This window comes from Grammomys surdaster, unplaced genomic scaffold (genome assembly GCF_004785775.1).
Source record: "Grammomys surdaster isolate TR1022 unplaced genomic scaffold, NIH_TR_1.0 126153, whole genome shotgun sequence".
NCBI lineage: Eukaryota > Metazoa > Chordata > Mammalia > Rodentia > Muridae > Grammomys > Grammomys surdaster.
Window position 1 is genome coordinate 6,246,879 of NW_021620961.1, and position 19,238 is coordinate 6,266,116.

Genomic DNA, 19,238 nt, shown 5'->3' on the forward strand with positions numbered 1-19,238 from the left:
CCAGCTGTAGCACTTGGGAGAGTGGGCTCTGAATCATACCTGGGTAGCACTGTAGAGCTGGTCCTGGTGGTGGAAGCAAAGGTGACCTGACATCCTGATCTCCACCCCCTCCCAATCACCATCCCTGGCCCCACAACCACAGGTTGTGAGTGCTGGGGAGCTAGGCCCACCCCTTATCCACCATAAGGTGGCATGGGTGATCAAGAGATGCCCTCGAATCCTTCCATCCCACAAAGAATTGTCTTCCAAACTCCACACACTTGTGTTTGCGTGCGCACACGCACACACACACACACACACACACACATACACACACACATACATCATGTAGGTAGAAAGTGGCTCCTTAAATAGAGTGTGAGGCAGGGGAAAGGAAGTAATGGATCAGTGGGAACATGATGGAAATATGTTATTTAATGTATTAGAATTTCATACGGAATTCATTGTTATTTATAATACATTCTAACAACAACCTAAAGAAGAATATGAGATGTGCCCGAGCAGTCCTTTCTTCCTGCGTCCTGATGCTGTGTGCAATGCATGCAATGTGACCACATGCTTCTCCCACCATACACTTTCACCTGCCTCTGGACCTAGAAACTAAAATACACCTTTCCTCTTTTAAAGAAAAAAAAGTTAAACTGAGGAAATTCTGTAAGCCTAAAAAGATCCAGCCTCATCCCCACCCTTTCAGATCTAAGCCCAGACAGGACTTTGCAGGGAAAGCTGTCATGCTATAGATAATGCTTTAACTCAGTGGGAATCATCAAAGTCAGGCTGAATTCTCTGCTGTGTTTGCTCTATGCCAGTGTCCAAGTGCTAAGAATTAAGTCTTTCTCTACCTGTAGTTGTAAACATAAAGTACAGTGTAAGAGAATTTTATTTATAAGATAAAGAGACTGGAAGATGTCCTTGTTAGCTATAAAATTAAATGTCACCCAGTTTATTTTTATCAAACACCAGAGTTCTGCTAAGCCTCAGATCTAGCCTTGAAGTTATAAAAGAAGTTTAAAACCAGTAGGTGAAACGTGGACAAACATTTTGCTTTTATAAACATACTCAAGCCTTAGGTTTGTAGTGTTGCTTCCTAGAAACCTCAGAAGAATAGGATGGGAGGGATGCCACTGACAGTACTTCTTATGATAAAAAAAAAATGACAAATTGCATCTGGCAGGAGAAAAACTATGAACTAAAAGAACATGGTAGGATTACACAGTTTGGGGATTTCTGAGCATGATTCTCAGAGATAGTCAGACTCAGTACAGAAACTCTGAAAGCAATGCCTCAAACATTATTATAAGAGATGGATGCTGCCATCAGAGACTGGAGCCTTTAAGCACCATGGACCACTCGGATAAATCTTATCTGAATTTGTATGAACTTGATGCCTGGCAACCAAAGGTTGACCTCATGGTTGCAGAAAGATATAACTGGAAAGGCGTGTCCAATGCAATCCTCTAACAAGCTGAATTTCCTGCTCTTCTGCATTCTGAGTGTGTGTGTGTGTGTGTGTGTGTGTGTGTGTGTGTGTGTGTGTTGCACATTTTAATGTGCATATGGATATCATAGCCCAGCCTTAGCAACCATCCATCTTTTTTTTAATATTTAATTCATCTATGTGTGTGAGTGTTCTGGGCATGGAACTTGGATCTTCATATTTGACTGTAACTAATTTGCTCACTGAGCCATCTCCCTATTCCCCTACACCCATCTAATGATCCACACGGAAGTCTAATGAACCTGAACTTCTAGGAACTCTCCTGGTGGGCACTGCAATGGCTCAGTACACAACAGAAAACACTTGTCAGATCAGTAGCAAATGAATATGCCTTTCATGACCAATGGCATGGTCACTGTTCTCAGCATCATGTTCATCTCTGTCACCAGGGAACTGTCATTGTGTGTCATTCTTCCATTTCAAAAATGTGAAATAGAAATAACACATGCCCCCCGGGTCACAGTGGGACTGCAGTGAGCACAAGGAAATGCTTGGAACCACTTTAGAAAGGTCCTAAAGATTCCAAAACATCATTTGGTCCAGGCAGAACAGATGGCTTTATTAATAGTCCCTCTATTTTTAAACTAATCTTCTATTTTTTGTTTTCCTCATAAATGCTTACTAAAATTATGTTTGCATGTGTTTAAATGAAAATTCTGTTGCCTCTTTTATATCTACTTAACTATACCTAGTAATAGAACACTACAAACCCGAAGCAACTGTCACGCACTGTGAGAGAACTTGGTGATGACAGAGTAGATTTCCTCACTCTTTTTTTCTTCTTTTTTTTTTTTATAATTTATTTATTTTTTCTCAAATCATAGTTCATTCACACAGGGGTTATAAACACAGAAAGGCAGGATGTGGGGAAGGGAATGACACGGGAGTGTGGGTGTTCAGGGGGAATACAGATATCTTTCAGAACCGGGTATCGGCTGGGTGAAGGTTCAGAAGACAAGTCACTATGACTTGCCTATGACTTGCTTGTCCTTATCTAAGTTGGTATTGTCTGCCAAGGCTACCTATTTACAAGGTCTATGACTACTCAGGCTGCTAAATTACCACAAAAGCTGCCTGTTTACAATAGCTTATAGCCATCTGTTTCAATGTTTTTTTTACAGAGACCCAAGACTTGGTGTTAGTATACATGTATGACAAGCCTATTGCTGATTTTAGGCCTATGGCTGATTTTAGGCCTTCAGTGTGTAAACAGGGCTGCCCCTGACATCTCCTCCCTTCTCTAAGTATAGAAGGGCTATGGCAATTCTAATCTTTCGAAGGTGGGGATAGAGGCCTGACCTCCAGTAATTGAAGGGGACCTTGTAATGGCTCCAGTCCCCCTGTCGTTGTCCAGTGAGGCATGAGGGCCATACCCATCCCGATGTCTTTTTCCTGGAGAGGGGATACTTTTGACATCAACCCCTATGCAATCAGGCTTGTCCCTCAGAGAACCCAGAGAGATATTTTTATCTTTTTATTTATATTCCCTTGCAGTGCTTAGCCTCGCAGCCTAACCAAGAATTCAGATCGCCAGTCAGAGGGGGTTCTGGGTGGCCCCTCTCTGCTTGGTCTAGGGGTGGAAGTCCCCTCTTTTAGGTTGAGTGGAGATGGGTTTTGGGAGCATCCTGTATAAAGTAACAACCTCATCTTGAGTCTCGTGGTCCTCCATAGCTAACTTATGATGTTACTGAATAGGTTTTGCTACCAAATTATTTATCTGTTGTTTCACAGAGTTAGTCAGCCTATTTGAGGCCCAGCAACCAGCAGAAATAAGCAAAAAGTAAGGGTTTCAAGACGGGAGGAAGTAGGGTTGACAACCATGGAGAGGATGAAAACCAATTCTTGTACCAACATTCATCTCTCTCTTTCTCTCTCTGATTTTTCTCAGGGCCTTCACTGACCTATTTTATGTTCTCTTTAACCCTCCTTGTCTTGTCTATGTAAAGGCAACATTTTACTTTAAGGGCTGTACACAAGAGCTGTATACAGCCTTTTCTATTGTGATAGAGTAAATCAAGTCCAATAAGGATCTTTTCGATTTTTGGAGGTCTTTTCAGACAGTGAAACTAGGGATTTCTTCAGATTAGTGATGTCAATCTCTAGTTATTTGATGTTCTTGTCAGTGGCCCTTCAAAGGTCTGAGTAGTGTAAGTTCACAGGCCAGCATCTGGATTCACAGGTGATTCATTTTTACCTGGAAAGGAAAAAGAAGTGAATTCTCAGGGAGATTTCTCTTCCCTGGATGTAAATTGTTATTCATCTTATTTAGGGTTGGGCCTGGCTTTGTGGGGGTATCTATTTATTTCATTAATCTTTTTGGTAGCTGGTTAGCTGTGCCTTCTGTGGTATCAAACAGGCATATCAATCCTTGGCCCCATAAGGGAACTGGCTCTGGGCCATTCCCTTTAAGGATTTCCTCACTCTTAAGAAACAAGGCATACTTAGACATAAAGGTGCTTGATGTAAACTTCAAATTAGAAAGCAACTAAGAGTGGACCCAAAACTGTCTCCAGAGCTGGGTACATACGGCAGCTCATCCATTAATCTCTCAGAAAGCCACATACTATTCTGTATTCCTGAAAGAAAGAAGTGGTTCTCAAGGTCCCCTTTCAGTGCGGCTTTAGAGTAACCAGAAAGTCTATGCGCCAGCTTTGAGTTGTGGACTAAAAGACAGAAGCTACATGTGCTTTATGCTCTCTTCTCAGCCTCCTACTCATTACTATTTGCAATGCTCACAAATGAACCCCAATCTTCGAGGTGGCAGAGAGAAAACTAGGCACAATTCATGGCTGAAAACTTCATGGGCCAGGCCTCCCACATCCAAACAATATAGGAAAAAAATTAAAATCCTATATTTCTGAGTCACTGTTATTGAGTACTTTATAATTAAATGTGGTGAAGGCTAATACTAATGGTACAAGAACAGATTCTAAGGCATTAAACAAGTGTTAAATACAAATGAGAAACATTACTCTTATAGACAATCTGTTTACAATTGAGCGATGTAAAAAGTACCGGTGTAGACGATGAATAGTTTTTTACCACTTAGGTTTTTGTGGTGTTTTGTTTTTTGTTTTGATAGTAGTAGTGTTGGTGGCAGAGTTTGTGACAGTTTGCCTGGTATATGTATTTATCAATGTGAATTCATGTACATGTGTGTGAGGTTGTACATGTTTGTCTGTCCATATTGTGGAAGACAGAGATTGACATGGGGGATCATTTCTTGATTGATCTCCATTTTTTTTTTATTTATTTTTTTTAGCTAGGGTTGCTCTGAACCAATGAACCAGTTCTTTGATTCACCTAGGCTTGCTGGCCAATGAGCTTTAGGGATCTGCCTGTTTCTGCCCATCTCAGCCATAACAAGTGTAAGCCTCCATACCCAGCCTTTGACATCAGGTCTGGAGATCAGAACTCAGCTGCTCATGCTTGTCCAGCACACATTGTTGATCACCTCAGTCATCTCTCCAGCCCACAACCTATGTTTAAGCCAGCTCCCTTCCTCTGGTAACAACCACCACCTTCCTCTGGAGTCGTTTGTGATGTCAAGAGATCAAATTTTACCCCACTTCTGAGCCTAGAGAATTCAGTAGTAGCCCTTGTAAATGATTCAGGAGTCACCTCTTGAATTTAGCATCCAGCTGTTGCAATCAGTGTGGCTCCAGCCTGTTGTATGATAAAGCACAAAGCGGTGCTTCTTTAGCCAACATCTGTTATGCGTCTGTCATTCAGCTGGTTCCACCCTAGCTTTCCACTGTGGCTGGGCACTTGACTGATCCAAGTCTCTCATCTCCTTTACATCAGCAAGTAACCCTGAGGAAGCATTACTCAAGATGTTGACAGCACACACGAACTTAAGCTAGCCCATGGAATCACATTTATAATGTATCTGTTAATATCTCACAGGGATAAAAATACTGCATTCAAACCATTAGAGTGAACTATAGAGTTACAGGAACTAGAGAAGGGGTGAAGGCATAAAAACAAAGTGTGATTTATTTTGCAGACAGTGTGAGTTCCATAGATTTTAAGACATGAGTTACTAGAAGGCTGGTGCTACAGGTGTCAATCTTCCTACAGGAGAAAAATGAGATAGTTTATAAAGACAAACAAGGAGGTTGTGTTCCTTAGGGTTACTGTTGCTGTGATAAAACACCATGACCAAAAGAAAGCTGGCTAAGAAAGGATTTGTTTGGCTCACACTGCCACATCACTGTTTATCATCAAAGGAAGTCAAGGCAGGAACTCAAACTGGACAAGAACCTGGAGGCAAGAGCTGATGCAGAGGTCATGGAGGGGTGCTGCTTATTGGCTTGCTCCTCATGTCTTACTCAGGCTGCTTTTTAGTAAAACACAAGACCGCCACCCATCAATCACTATTTAAGAGGATGTGTCACAGACTTGTTAACAGCCTGATCTTGTGGCAGCATTTTATCAGTCAAGGTTCCTGTCTTTCAGAAGACTGTCAGGTTGACATAAAACTAGCCAGCATAGATGGTCATTTATGGACGAACATGTTGAATGCATTATGTTCTTCACTTTAAAAGTGAGACCCTGTAAACAATCACACATTACTCAAGGTGAGCAGAATATGAAATCAGGAACATGGAAGGAATATCTTCATGTTAGTAGAATAAATCCATGTGCGTTGAACTTTATTGATGAATAGAGATGATTTTCTACCGTTGCACAGATAGAAGATATTTTCAGGAAAGAAAGTGAATCCTCTCTAGCAGCCATTGCTGGCTTATTTACATATCTCTTTTTCTTGGTTTGTTTTTGGGGTTTTGTTTTGTTTTTTGTTTTTTTGTGGTTTTTTTTTTTTTGTCATGGAGTCCAGAAAAAAAAAAAGATCTATTTTTCTCAAACCTGTCACCAGTGAAGATTTTATACAAACAAAACACTGCTATGGTCTCTTAAGAAATGGCCTGCTTCCTGGCTGAAGTGAAAGGGGTGGCTTACTCTTGTGCCTTTCCCACACCTTCCATTTCTATTCTTTTTCCTGGAGGAAAATATGGTGTCTAACTGAAGATGAACCAGAGCAGGCAGTCTTGACAACAACAGCAGCTTTGAGTGGTTGGCTCTGCTGAGCTTTCTCAAAGACACACAGAAGCCCTTCCTTGACTCAGGTACTGTTAATTTGTGGTTTTGTTGCATGTATATCAAACGCTTGGAGCTATTCAAAACCCCAATTCACAGTAATGTCTATTTTAGATCAAGCCTAAATTATCAAGATAGTCTTTGTTTATAATACAGTTTTTCACACTTCAGTGAGTCGCTAATTTGAGGGGTTTATTAGGTTTAATATGTGTGTGTGTGTGTGTATGTGTATGTGTGTGTGTGTGTGTGTATGTATGTGTTTGTGTGTGTGCATGTATACACGCTCGAAAGTGCATACACCACAGTGTATTACAGAGGTCAAAGGACAACTTTGATCCTTGCTATCCACCCTGTCTCTTGTTCACTCTCACTGCACACAGCAGAATAGCTGATTCATGAGCTTCCAGGAATTCTCCTGCGTCTGCCTCCCACCTTGCCATAGAGTGATTACAGGCATGTGTTACCAAGCCTGGCTTTTATGTGGGTTCCAAGAATTCAAACAATTTTGGGCTGCAAGGTCTTTACCCAATGGCGCTATCTTCCCAGCCCAAATTACTAGTTGTGAAAGGACTACATGTACGGATAACCATTCAAGTCCCTCTGAGCTTGCCTCTTGAATTATGAAGAACTCAAGAGCAACCCTTTTGGAGGGACTGGCTTTTCTTCTCCCTATATTGTCAGGGAGGGAGGTGAAACAATGCAGTTACTCAATGATTTTTTAGTGTTGTTCCAGAACCTCCCTCAAAATGGAAGGAGATTACCACCAGCCCAAGTATTCTCAATCAATTTTTATTACTTAAAACAGAAGATAAATATTAAATACATGAGATTTTTTAATGGAAAACAATAAAGTGGAAGTCAACTTGTAACTGTCTAACTGCTAAATACATAAAGTTCTTCTGTTAGGAGAAAAGCACAAAGCTATCATGAGTATCTAGAGGAGGATGCCATCTGCAATTGTCTCAGAAAACTCTTTGAAGACTATACTGAGAAACTAGATGAAATATCTGCAGACATAAAAACCAAGGATTCCAGCCAGGATGAAATAAGGGTTACCAGAATAGCTTGTAAAAAGAAAGCTGGCCACAGTATACAAAATACCTATTTTTAAAGGCTGGAACATGGATCATACAACATGGAGTTTTTAATAGAAGGGAAGACAAATGGGATGAGGCACACAATGCCCCTGGTTCTATGCCTAGAGGTGTTTTTCAGACAGCATAAGGAAAGGCCATGCTACAGTAAGGAGAAAAAGATTGAGTTTGATGATGATGGTGATGGTGGTAGTGGTGGTGATGTGACTGGAATTTGTAATACACAGTGTTAGAAAGGGAGACCTATGCATAGATAATATTTCAAATTTTTCTGTAAGTCTTTGACTGAAGATGAAGCTGAGCATGTGCAGGGTGAGACTCCTAGAGGCTTGAGGAAAATAATCCAATAGAGAAAGAGTAACTACTGGAGACTGTAAGTCAAACGTCTACTAGAACTCATAGGAATGTGAGTTGTTTGAGTTGTACTCAGCTAGGGTACAGAGTCTTTCTCAAGCATCATAATATAGAATAGACACCCTAGAAAGCCATTTTTCTAAGGGCAAGAAAAACGAACAACTATATAAAAACATGTTTGGAGAAAACCAAGCAGAATACCACTAAAATAGCCTCAAAACAAACTCCAAACTCTTTTATAACTTTATATATTCAGTGTATCAATTTCATAAAACTGGCATAACAAATTAAGGTACATTTAATGGCCTAAGGCCATATACACTTATTATTTTATGGATGGGTAGATGTGGTTTCAATAAGAATTTCCCCCACTGGCTCATAGATTTGAATGCTTGGCTACCAGTAAGTGGCACTATTTGAAAGGATTAGAAGGTGTGGCCTTGTTGGAGGGTGTGTGTCACTGGAGGACGGCTTTGCGGCTTTCAAAAGTCCAAGCCTGACTCATTGGCTCACTCTTCCTGCTGCCTACAGATCCAGATATAGAACTCTCACCTACTGCTCCATTGCCTGGATGCTGCCATGATCCCCACCATTTTGATAATTAACTAAACCTTAGAAACTGTTAGCCAGCCTGAATTAAATCCTTTCTTTTATAAGAGTTCCCGTGGTCATCAGGGTATCTCTTCGCAGCAATAGAACATTGATGGAGACAGTGGGTAAGACTCCAGTACAGTGTGGTTCTGTTGAATGCTCTGTTTTGGGTCCACTGAGGCTAAAATTAGGATGTCCATAGGATGCTAAAGTGAGTTTCCCAAGTTTTTCAGGTTGTTGGCTACATGTAGTTCCTCACAGACTGGGCCTGAGATCCCTATGCTTGCTGTTTCCTGGTGATGGTGATTTTCCCAGTTGTTTTGGTTGAATCTGCTCAGCCTCTCTGACATTAAAGATGCCCACTTTTAATGTCTTATACAATCATAGTCACTTATTATTGTGCTTGACTGTACCTAAGACTCCAAATACAGTATTTTCCCATTAGTACCTCTCAAATAAACTTAAAGCTGACTGAATTTTCTGAACATTTCCTTATGAATTACTAGATCGTATGCTCTTCACTCACGTGGATCTGGTATCATTTTCCTTGCCTGGGGAGCCTCTTTGTCGTTTCTTACAGAGTGGTAGCAATTTCTTTCAGCTTCTCTTTGTGTGGAGATGTCCCTATTTTCAGAGCTACACTGTGTGAACAGCATTCTAGGAGTCCAGCTCTGTTTCCACCTCTGAACACATTTACTCCAGATTTTTCAGGTTTGTATGATTTCTAATGAGAAACCAGTAGGAGTTTCTCAACTCCTCCTTAAACACATCTCCTTTCTCAGTCTACTTGATGGTTTTTCTCTTTTCCTTGTTATTTTTCATTTGATTGTGCATTGTTTAGGGTTCTTTTATCTAGCTTCAGGTTAGTTGAGCTTCTTGGATATGGCTGATACTTTTCATCAAATCTAGTTTTGGGGGGGGTTTTGGGGTTTTTTTTCCAACACTGCAGTCATACATGTGTGTTAGGTTGGGTGCTGTCATATCTGAGATCCCACAATCTCTGTGTTTTGTTGCTCAGTGTTTCTTCTCTGCACTCCTCTTCTTTCTGAGCACAGATCTTTTCTTCTACAGTGTCTGATCTGCTTTTAAACCCACCCAGTGATGGTTTCCTTTCAGAAATAATCTTTGCAAAAACAGAAAACCCTTTTTCATTTTCAAAGAATAATAGTTTTGTGATTTTTGTACCACAGTAACAAAAGCACCAGACCAAAACAACTTAAGTTTATTTGGTCTCAGGACTTCAGAAGGATTTCAATTCATCCAGTGTCAGGGAAGGCACGGAGAGGTGGAGCAGCTCTAGGATGATGTGAACTAAGTGGCAGTGGGTGTTTACATATTTCAAGAGTCGGAAGCAGAGGGCAGCCTGCACTAGAGACCAGGCTAATCATTTTCAAAGACATGCTCCCAGTAATCCGTTTCTACTAGCTGGGTTCTACTTCCAGAAGTTTTTGTGGTCCCTAAAACAGTACCAATCGCAAAGGCACATAAACAAACCTTCAGACCATGAACCTACGGGGAGTGCATCTTAGATTTAAGCCATAACAGGTGTCAATTCACTAGATCATTAGAAACCCACCGGCCAGCTAGCCTGACCTACACAGCTATGAACAGCAAAGAGACCCTGTCTCAAACAAGATAAAAAATGAGGACAGACATCTGAAGTTACCCATTCTGACCTCCACACACATGCACAGGGTATGAACACGCACACATCATACAACAACACACACAAAAACATGCGCATACAAACTTTTTAAACATCACTTTTATTAAATAGATGAGTAGAATCAAAATGCAAGATATTTAGCACACCCCCAAATTTTAATGTGCAAAGGGACTTTAAAATAATTTTTATTATTATTTTATTACTTTATTATTATAATAAAGTAATAATAGGGGGACATGTGTCATGGTGAGTGTGGGACACTCGGAGGGACAGCTTCGTGGAGTCAATTCTCTCGTTCCACTGGGAATGGAGGTCAGGTTGCAGGGTTTGCCATAGCAAACACTTCACCCACTGAGACAACTCAGGTCCATGGATCTGGGGTCTTGTTCAGAGCAAGGTACTGATTTCCGGATTCTGTCTTTGTAATAATGCCACATGGAGTCTTCGAGTTATCTACCACTCTTCGGTAGCCTGGGCACTGATGACTTTTCTGAGGCGTTGATTAGTGGTTTTACCCCTGCAGCTTTGAGTTCAAGCTCCAGTTTTTTGTTTCTAAGAAACTCCGATAAAGGGTTAGTCAACACTGAGCTGCAAGACGAGAGCTGAGTTTCCTGTTTCTTTTCTGTGGGCTGTTGAGAAAGACTACTATAGCAAACGTAACTGAAAGTATTGCGTAGACTCGTGGCCCAGGCAAGGCTTAAGGAGTCAAGCAGATGATGAAAGTATATTTACATACTAAAAAAAAGTTTAAGAAATGGGAGGACTTAAAAACAAGAGGCGGAGCCTTGGGAATGTTGTCCGTGGATGTGCATGGGGATGTACCACATCGCGAGCATCGTGGGGAGGGGCGCCCCATCAAGACGTAATCAGAAACAAAAGTTGCTCTGCTTCTAGAATTATACCTAAATCGGGATACCTGAATATAATAACTTTTATCTCACTCAGGAAGTCAACCAACATGAAACTGGAGTTCAGAAATAGTACGTGGTTCAGGTTCCTAGTTTCGAAGCAATCCGCTCCCCACGCGTGTGTGTGCCTTTCTCTCCACCCCACCCCCAGCCCCCGCCAGCATTCGCCATGGGCCCACTCCTGCAACCCGCGAGTGGCTGGAGTTTGCAGGGGCTGGAGGGAGGCGGGCCGGACGGGTCCATGTGCGCCACGCGGAGGGGCGCGAGATGCTCGCCGCGGAGGCGGGGGTGGGAGGTGCGCTCGGGGGCGCCGGGCGAGCGCGGGCGGGCGGAGGGCGGCTGCGCTCCTCGCGGCGGGGTGGCCACGTGGGACCCCCGGGCTGTGGGCTGGACCCGCCGCTCTCCCCGTGGGCGGCTCGAGGTGGCGCAGGCGGCCGGGGCGGGGCGGAGCGCGAAGCCGTCTGCGCCGCGGCGGCGGCGGAAACAATAGTGCGGATCGTGGCGCGCGGACGGCGGCGGAGCCGGACGGTAAAGATCCTTCTCTGAGCCGCTCTGGTGCGCAGGACCGGTGCCGGGACAGACGGACGGACGGACAGACGAGACAGATCCCACGCCGTGCCGACCGCCCACGGCTCTCGAGTGGCGCCCCTGAGACCCTCTGGCCCGTGGCTGCGGGGTCTCCGACGTGAGCCGACCCTTCCCGGGTGTCCCTGTCCCCACGTGCGTCTTGCCGCAGCGGAGCCGGGTAACCGAGTTAGCGGAACGCCTCCAGGCGCTCCCCCAGAAGTTGGCAAAGCCGCGTCCTGTCGGCTCCTTCTGGCCACCCGGACCGATCTGAAGTTGGTTGACAGACCCGGTGTCTGCCGGCGCGACGCGGGCGGCGGGTGTCTCCTGTGGGCAGCCCTTTTCTATCCCTGTGCTTTTTCCGCAGTAAAACTGTGATACTGTAACTCCAAGCATGGCGATGCTTGCCTGAGGAGGCTGTTGCAAACGCCTCCTTTTTCATTGCTGTTTTTTTTTTTTTTTTTCCGGTACTGCAGACCATAAGCAAGTTCTTGTGGTTGTGTAACTTGCCTTTTCTCTTTCCTCATAGGGACACTATGAACGAAGAGGAGCAGTTTGTAAACATTGACTTGAATGATGACAACATTTGCAGTGTTTGTAAACTGGGAACAGACAAAGACACACTCTCCTTCTGCCACATTTGCTTTGAGCTAAATCTCGAGGGTAAGGATACTGCGCGTTTAACCGCATGCCCTGTTGTACTTTTGCTTGAAGGGAACACTGAAATTGCTTGAAAGCCTAGAGATTGTGCTAAGTGAGGATCTGCTAAGGTTTTTCTGGAAATGAAGCCAGAGTTAACATAGTTATGAATCGAGGAAAATCTTTGTCTTTAAAACACGTAGGTAAACTCATTTTCACTAATTTGAAATGAAGTGCAGGTATTGTCTGGTAAACATTAGATTTTTAGCCTGCCCCCCCCCCTTAACTCGTCGTATTTAAAAAATCAACTTGACCGTTTATTTGGGCAGATTTAATCTTATTCCTTTCGGCACAAACTCTTAGTCTCTATTTTCCCAACATGTGGTGAATTTTAATCAACTTTTAATGTTTCTAAGTTCTTTATGTAAAATTTTAAATAACTTCCTTTTCTTTTAGTAATCTTTAAAAAACCAAAAAGACTTTTCAATTTTCTTGATGCCAGTATCATTGTGAGAATGTGTAAAAGAAACTCTTTGGAAATTAAACCTTTTGCTGAATGTTGGGTTGGGTACACAGATAACTGGGTCCTACATAGATAACTGTCTCTTGTTTCCATGAAACATGGGATGTAACCTTACTATTCACATTGTCACAGTGAAACCCCAAATCTTTCTAGGTATCTATGAATCACACTGAAGAGAAATCATAAAATTCCCCCCAAAATAAAATTTGCTTGTAACTTGAATTTTGAGGTTCTAATGTGTTGGTGGAAAAAAAGACCTTATTAGATACTGGACATTTTGAAATACCTAGATGCTTGAGGGCTTGGTTTCAAAACAACATTTCATTTTGTCTTTAAAGATTTTCATGATCTTTTTTTTTCCTGTTAAGAGGTACAAAATATCCTTATTGCTAAACACACTCACTCACTCCCGTACTGTGATCATAGACTTTGACATTCCTGTTAGAACTTATTACTCAGAAATGTAGCTTTCAAATGGTGTGTCTTGGAACATCACAAAATTTCTGTAGGTTACATAGTATGACTGTTAGTTCGGCTTTAGTAAATGTAGTGATTAGGGCTAGTTTTAGAAGCTTGACTTACAAGTGTGAGTTTTGTGTGGCGTTTATGTTAACATCCTCCATGCCACAGTGAGCGGGCACAGTTCTGCTCTTTGGAAACACAGTTTTCCCTGTGTGTTCTGGAAGTTTACGTTTTAGAAGGGCAAAGACATCAGAAATGATCAACTGCAGCCTCTTGTGTTTTCTGTGAAAGAAACTGAGGTCTGGCGGGTAGGCTGCTCCAGGTTGCTGGAGTGGTGACAGCAAGCTGTTGTTATGTGCCAGGCAAATGTTTTCTGGGAGCACATCTGTGCCAAGCATGGCCCTAAGCGTCTTACTGGATTATCTTCATTCAAAATAGCTCTGGGATGCCTGCTGTTAGTACTCATTTGAATGTGATGGAACCTGGGAGACCTAAGAAGTGCACTTTGAAGGCATATCGCTTTAATTGATAGTCCTGGGCCTCAAAGCCCGGCCATCCAGTTCTTGTGGATGTGACCTCAATCCCATCGATCTACTGTCAGTAGGTAGTTAATTGTGAGATAGATGCTGGAAATCCCTCCTCCTGAATCCTAATTGGTTTTTGGTTCAGCCAGCTTTCCCTAATCGGTGTTTCCTGATCATCATGCCATCTATAAAATTTTACTGCAGAGACCTCAGTTTTCATAATTGCTTTCCTAGCCCTTCTGGCGATGCCTTTTAACTAACTGTGAGCATTTAACTCTTGATGTGTAAACATGACCCCAGCCCTGTGTCTTTGAAATAATAGTTGTCATTGGTCTAAAAGACAAAAACGGTTCTCAATCTGGATTAGAACTGTTTCATCCTCTGTGTGTGTTAAAGGTGGAACTGAAAAGCCTTCTCGGTGTGTCTGGAGTACCAGTTCCTTGCTCACAAATGTATTTCCATTGTTACTGCACTGAGGAGCTATTAGTTTTAAACGTTTGTTTAGTTTAATATTGTCATACTGCTGTGGGAAGATGGGGAGAGATTTCCACCAGTGTCAATTTTTATATCCATACCCACCCAGGTCTTGTTAAAAAAATAAATATCAGTGGAGGGCTGGCAAGACGGCTTAATGCAGGGATAGACACTTGATGCTAAGCCTCAGGAGTTGAGTTCAATTCCTGGATCTCACACAGTGGAAGAAAAGAACCAGCTCCCTCAAGTCATCCTCTGACCTCCGTGTGTGAGTTGTTGCACACCACACACACACATACACACACACACACACACACACACCACACATACCACACACACCTGCACATTCCGCATGTTTTTAAAATCAGTGGGAGAAAACGAAGATAGGTTTATCCTTCACCTTTGTTAGTGACTTGAATTCTTGTAGTTTTCTTCTATAACTGGTTTGTAAGAGGGACATTTGAATAGGACATTTACAGGTTTAGTATAGTTTTGTCTGGAATGTGGTGGTGTTGCTGTAAACTAAGAAACTTGAAATTTTCTCTCAACCATTTTTTCCCTTTTTTCTTTTCTTTTCTTTTCTTTTCTTTTTTTTTTTTTTTTTCCTGCAAAGAACCCAAGTGAAATGAATTGTCTTGAGGACCGTAGCAGTTGGGCTAGGTTTTACACATTTGAAATAAAACGCCATTTTATATACTTTAGATTGTTTACATGAAAAGAGCACTGGCCTCCCACTAATTAATGAGCCTCTTGTTTCAGAGCCATGTGCTTGCATGTGTTTCTGCAACAAAGACAAAGGGCGAAAGGGAACTGACCTCACACAGGCCGAGCTTACTGGAGGGACTCTGCCTTCTGGGCATCCTCCGAGTTGTCTTTTTCCTGTGGTTTCACAGTATTTCAAAGGAAAGTGGGTACTGACTAACTCTCATGTCTCCAAAGCACGGTCCTGTTCTTCAAAAACCTGACCGTGTTATTTCAAGGGCTTCAGTCATTAACTGTTCCCAGGGGTAACTTTCGTAGCCCCTAATTCACCGTCAGGATAATTGTTGCACTTGTAAGATGAGGAGAGAGGTGTGCAAGCAGAGGGCTAGGCCCTGATCTGGTAGTCCTAAGACACTCTAAGACGTTTGCCTAGTGTTAGTGATCAAGTAAGTACACTTACAGGCATCTAGTTTATTATGGAGGATTCTCTAACCTACTTAATAAACAGATCGCTTCTAGTCCCTAAACGGAAGCCAGGTCACAGGGGCCTGCACTTAAACAACCGTAATGTAATGTACAAAAGACAGTAACAATCCTGGGAGTAGATCCCCAAATGCTGGAACTACTCTGCAACCCAGATAAGTAACTTAAGCTTTCCTTCTTACAGTGATAGATACAACTGTTAGATAACTAAACCAGTTCTGTTTTCATCTAAGCTGGCTTTGCCCGCTGAGGAATAAGCATGTGTCTGGCTTCTCTGTGTAGTCTCTCATTTGTTCTCCCTAATTTCTTGTTCTTTCATGGAAATAGAGGTAAATTCAGAAATGGTTGTTTGTTGTTAAAGATCTTCTGTTCTTCCTCCATACCCTGCTCTGAATGCCAGTGTCTTTCTGCTCAAGCAGACACATCCACTGCTTGGGCTCAGGAAGCAACAAACTTCCTGTGACTGCAGCGTCTTTCTCTTGGTCCCATTCCATAGTGGCAACACCATGTACTAGGGTTAACTAAGAACAGGGTCTGGAGAGATGGCTCAGTCGTTAAGAGCACTTGCTTGCTGGTTTAGTTATCTACCAGGTGTTCACTAGAGGAAAGAAAGCTTAAGTTACTTAAGTCTCTGGAAAGCCAGAGACTGCAGTGTTTTGGTTGCCTACACCCACAAGATGGCTCACAACCATCTCCAATTCTAGAGGACCCAATGCCGTGTTCTGGCTTCTGTGGGTACCAGGCACATACACAGTGCACATACTTGCTTGCAGGCAAAAGCCCATACACATAAAATCAAAATAAATAGATGTTTACAAGATAAGCTTAAAACGCCATTTTTACTTTATCTAAGTGTAAAGCCTATTGCTGTTTCTGTATTTTCAAGTGATCTTCCCTCTTAACATTATAGCTAACTTTTTCTTTTTAATTCCCCAAAAAAATGGCTCAAAAGTGGCTAATGGTCTCAGTAGCTGACCGTCTCTGAAGAGATACCCAGGGAGAAGGGAGCCATTAGTCTCTTCCTGAACAGAGGCAGAGAGGAACCAGGGAATCGTCCCAAGCTTAAAATATAACACCAAATTACTTAGGTTTAATTTCATTTGTTCTTACCCAATAATAAATTTCTGGGGCACTCCTCCTTGGGAGTTGGATTAATTATGATGTTTTATGGACTGAGCTAGGCCAAAAAAAAAAAAAAAAGTTGAAAATCCTTACAGCTTTTTGACAAGACCACTTTAAGCACGGCTACATGCTGGTCTTCACAGTGCAACCATTATTCAACGAACTTTCAAGATGCAGTTCAGCCCCAAGGCCAGAAGAGTCATCTAAGCACTGATCGATCTCAACCAAAATGGAGACAGTTTTGCCTTCGATATGATGAAACCTTTACTATTGTGGGGAGCGGGAGGAGTATTCCTAGGGCCTATTTTACTAGTTTTTACTAGTTGTCTCTTTGGTACACACTGTACCTTTGTAAAACATCAATCTTATGGGGAGCAGCAACTCTTAAACATAATGAACGTAACTTCGGGAAAACTGCTTGGTGGAACTAAGGGAAAGCCCTTTCTCTTGTATTCCGGAATAAGTAAATAATGGCAAGTAACCTCAGCCTTCCTGACTTGTGACAGAAGCCTGAAATCGGAAACTATGGCTCAAACAAAGTGAAACAGAAAGAAAGCGAAGCTTGGGTCTTTCTACCCAAAGAGTAGAGCTATCAAACCCAGACTTCCCAACTCAGCCTCTGTTTTGAGCATGTGTTCCTACATGTTGGGTTGAGTTACACGTGTGGGCAGGTACAAGCTAAGGCTTGAGGCCAAGGCCTTACCTCAGCCACTCTCTACCTTATTTTTGGAGACAGAGCATTCACTGAATGTCAATTTCCCTGAAGCTGTTTTTATGTGGAGTTCACTGACAAGCCGTACTGACTGGCCAATGAGACATGGGGTTCTCATGTCTGCCTCTCCGGTGCAGAGTCTGAGGACCATGCCACCAAGCCTAGCTTTTGCAATAGGGTTCAAACATTTCCCATGCCTACATGGCAAGGACTGTACTGACAGAGCCTTGTCCCTCACCCCCAAGTTCTTTTTATACAACAAATACCCACTCTTCATAGTTCAGGAAGCTGTTACATCTGCCCAACCAAATCCCAACAAATAAGCCATCACAACCAACATTTGTGGGTGATCCAAACTTTAAAACTTAACCTAAACTTTGAAACTGAGGCTAGAAAGTTAAAGAGAACAGTTTATGTAACGAAAGTAGGCTACTGTAACTGGGTCAGGGGTAAGAATTTGAACCTAGCTCCGCCCACGTGGGGTTCAGTTCAGACAAGCCTTTATCTTTCGCCTTTCTAATTGGAGCTGCTTTTCTTTGAAAACATTCTATAATTTCAGCTCAGAGCCAGCGATGCTCACTTTCCACTCTCATCTCTAATGAGGTTCTGCTGACAAAACCATTTCAAAAGCACACAGTGACACACAGTCCACACCCAGACCAACAGACGGGAATCCCCACAGCCGTGAGACTGGGCAGGTTCCTCATCTGCACTGTGCACTCGGTTTGTGGAGAAGTTCATGCTCACCTACATAGGCAACAGGAAATGAGTAACAAGTTCTCTCACTCAGTGATAAACTGCGGGGGGGGGGGGGGGAGTGTGGAAATTAGAAACCCTTAATGTTATGAACTGATTCTCAAGTGGAATCTAGCAGTTGTTGTAGCAAACGTAGATTTCTCCCCATCTTAGCCAAGCAGAAATAATTTTATCCTCATCTGTGACAAAATGAAGGGACCCAAGTGAGTGGAGTTGTCCTCCAGTCACATAGATAGTAAAGGACACACGGGAGCTCACATCCAGGTAGTTCTCTGAGGCCAGTGCTAATACAGCTGCAGCCACCGGGTAAAGGATGCGTCTTTGACTTTCTCATACTTGCATTGCTTTAACTAGATCAAACCCTCTGATAGCAGCACCACAGGGCCGGGGCAGCCTCTCTCTAGAAGTGACATTCTTTCTGTAATAGTGCCACCTTCCCTGTGATAGAGATATCCTTTCTATGAAAGTGACTGGTGCTCCTTATTGAGTGTCACTCCACATCTGGTTTTCCCATTGTCTCTCACTGGGCCTACAGGCTGCTTCACACTGGGTTGTATTTGTTTTGTTCGATAAAATTATATTGGCATGTTTTGCCCTAGCCTGTCGTCCAGCCTCACCCCTGGCCTTTTATGACCTTGTACATGCTAATATCTAGCAGATTGCCTTCTGTTTCTCTCTCCTCTCAAATTATCTATATTTGCAGCTAATTTTAAACACCTTCACTTATGTAATCTGTGAGCACCTGAGACTGCATGTCTGAAGTAAATTATTTTATGCCATATGTCATTTTTGGACTAGAATCTTCCCTCCTGTCTGCTGTTGGAGATGAAGCATGGAGAGGGTAAAGATTTATACACCTTGGGAGAATAATGCAGAAGGGTATCTCCACAAAATGACTGCAAAGTCCTTTTAAAAAGTTAAATTTCTCAGCTGGGTTTTATGGCTCATACAGATAATTTCCGAACACAGCAGTCTGAGGCGAGAAGATTGTGGTGTGTCTAAGACCAGCTTAAGACACAGATCCATACCCTGTCTCACAGAAACAAAAAAGTTCCTTCAGATGAGC

At 42.6% G+C, this 19,238-nt stretch overlaps 1 protein-coding gene across 5 annotated transcripts in view; it reads left to right on the forward strand.

Moving 5' to 3' along the window:
- The first annotated feature begins 11,649 nt into the window (after positions 1–11,649).
- Positions 11,650–19,238, forward strand: part of CUNH21orf91 (chromosome unknown C21orf91 homolog) — a 29,461-nt gene continuing 21,872 nt past the window's right edge. Inside the window, exons 1-2 of one of the 5 annotated variants that reach the window (XM_028757221.1) lie at positions 11,650–11,739; positions 12,305–12,438. In XM_028757221.1, coding sequence (XP_028613054.1) covers positions 12,312–12,438 — 127 coding nt within the window. In that variant the 5' untranslated portion in view covers positions 11,650–11,739; positions 12,305–12,311. Of the gene's footprint in view, positions 11,957–12,304; positions 12,439–19,238 lie in introns of all 5 variants that reach the window. The other 4 variants (XM_028757220.1, XM_028757219.1, XM_028757218.1 and 1 more) reach the window with 4 other exon arrangements.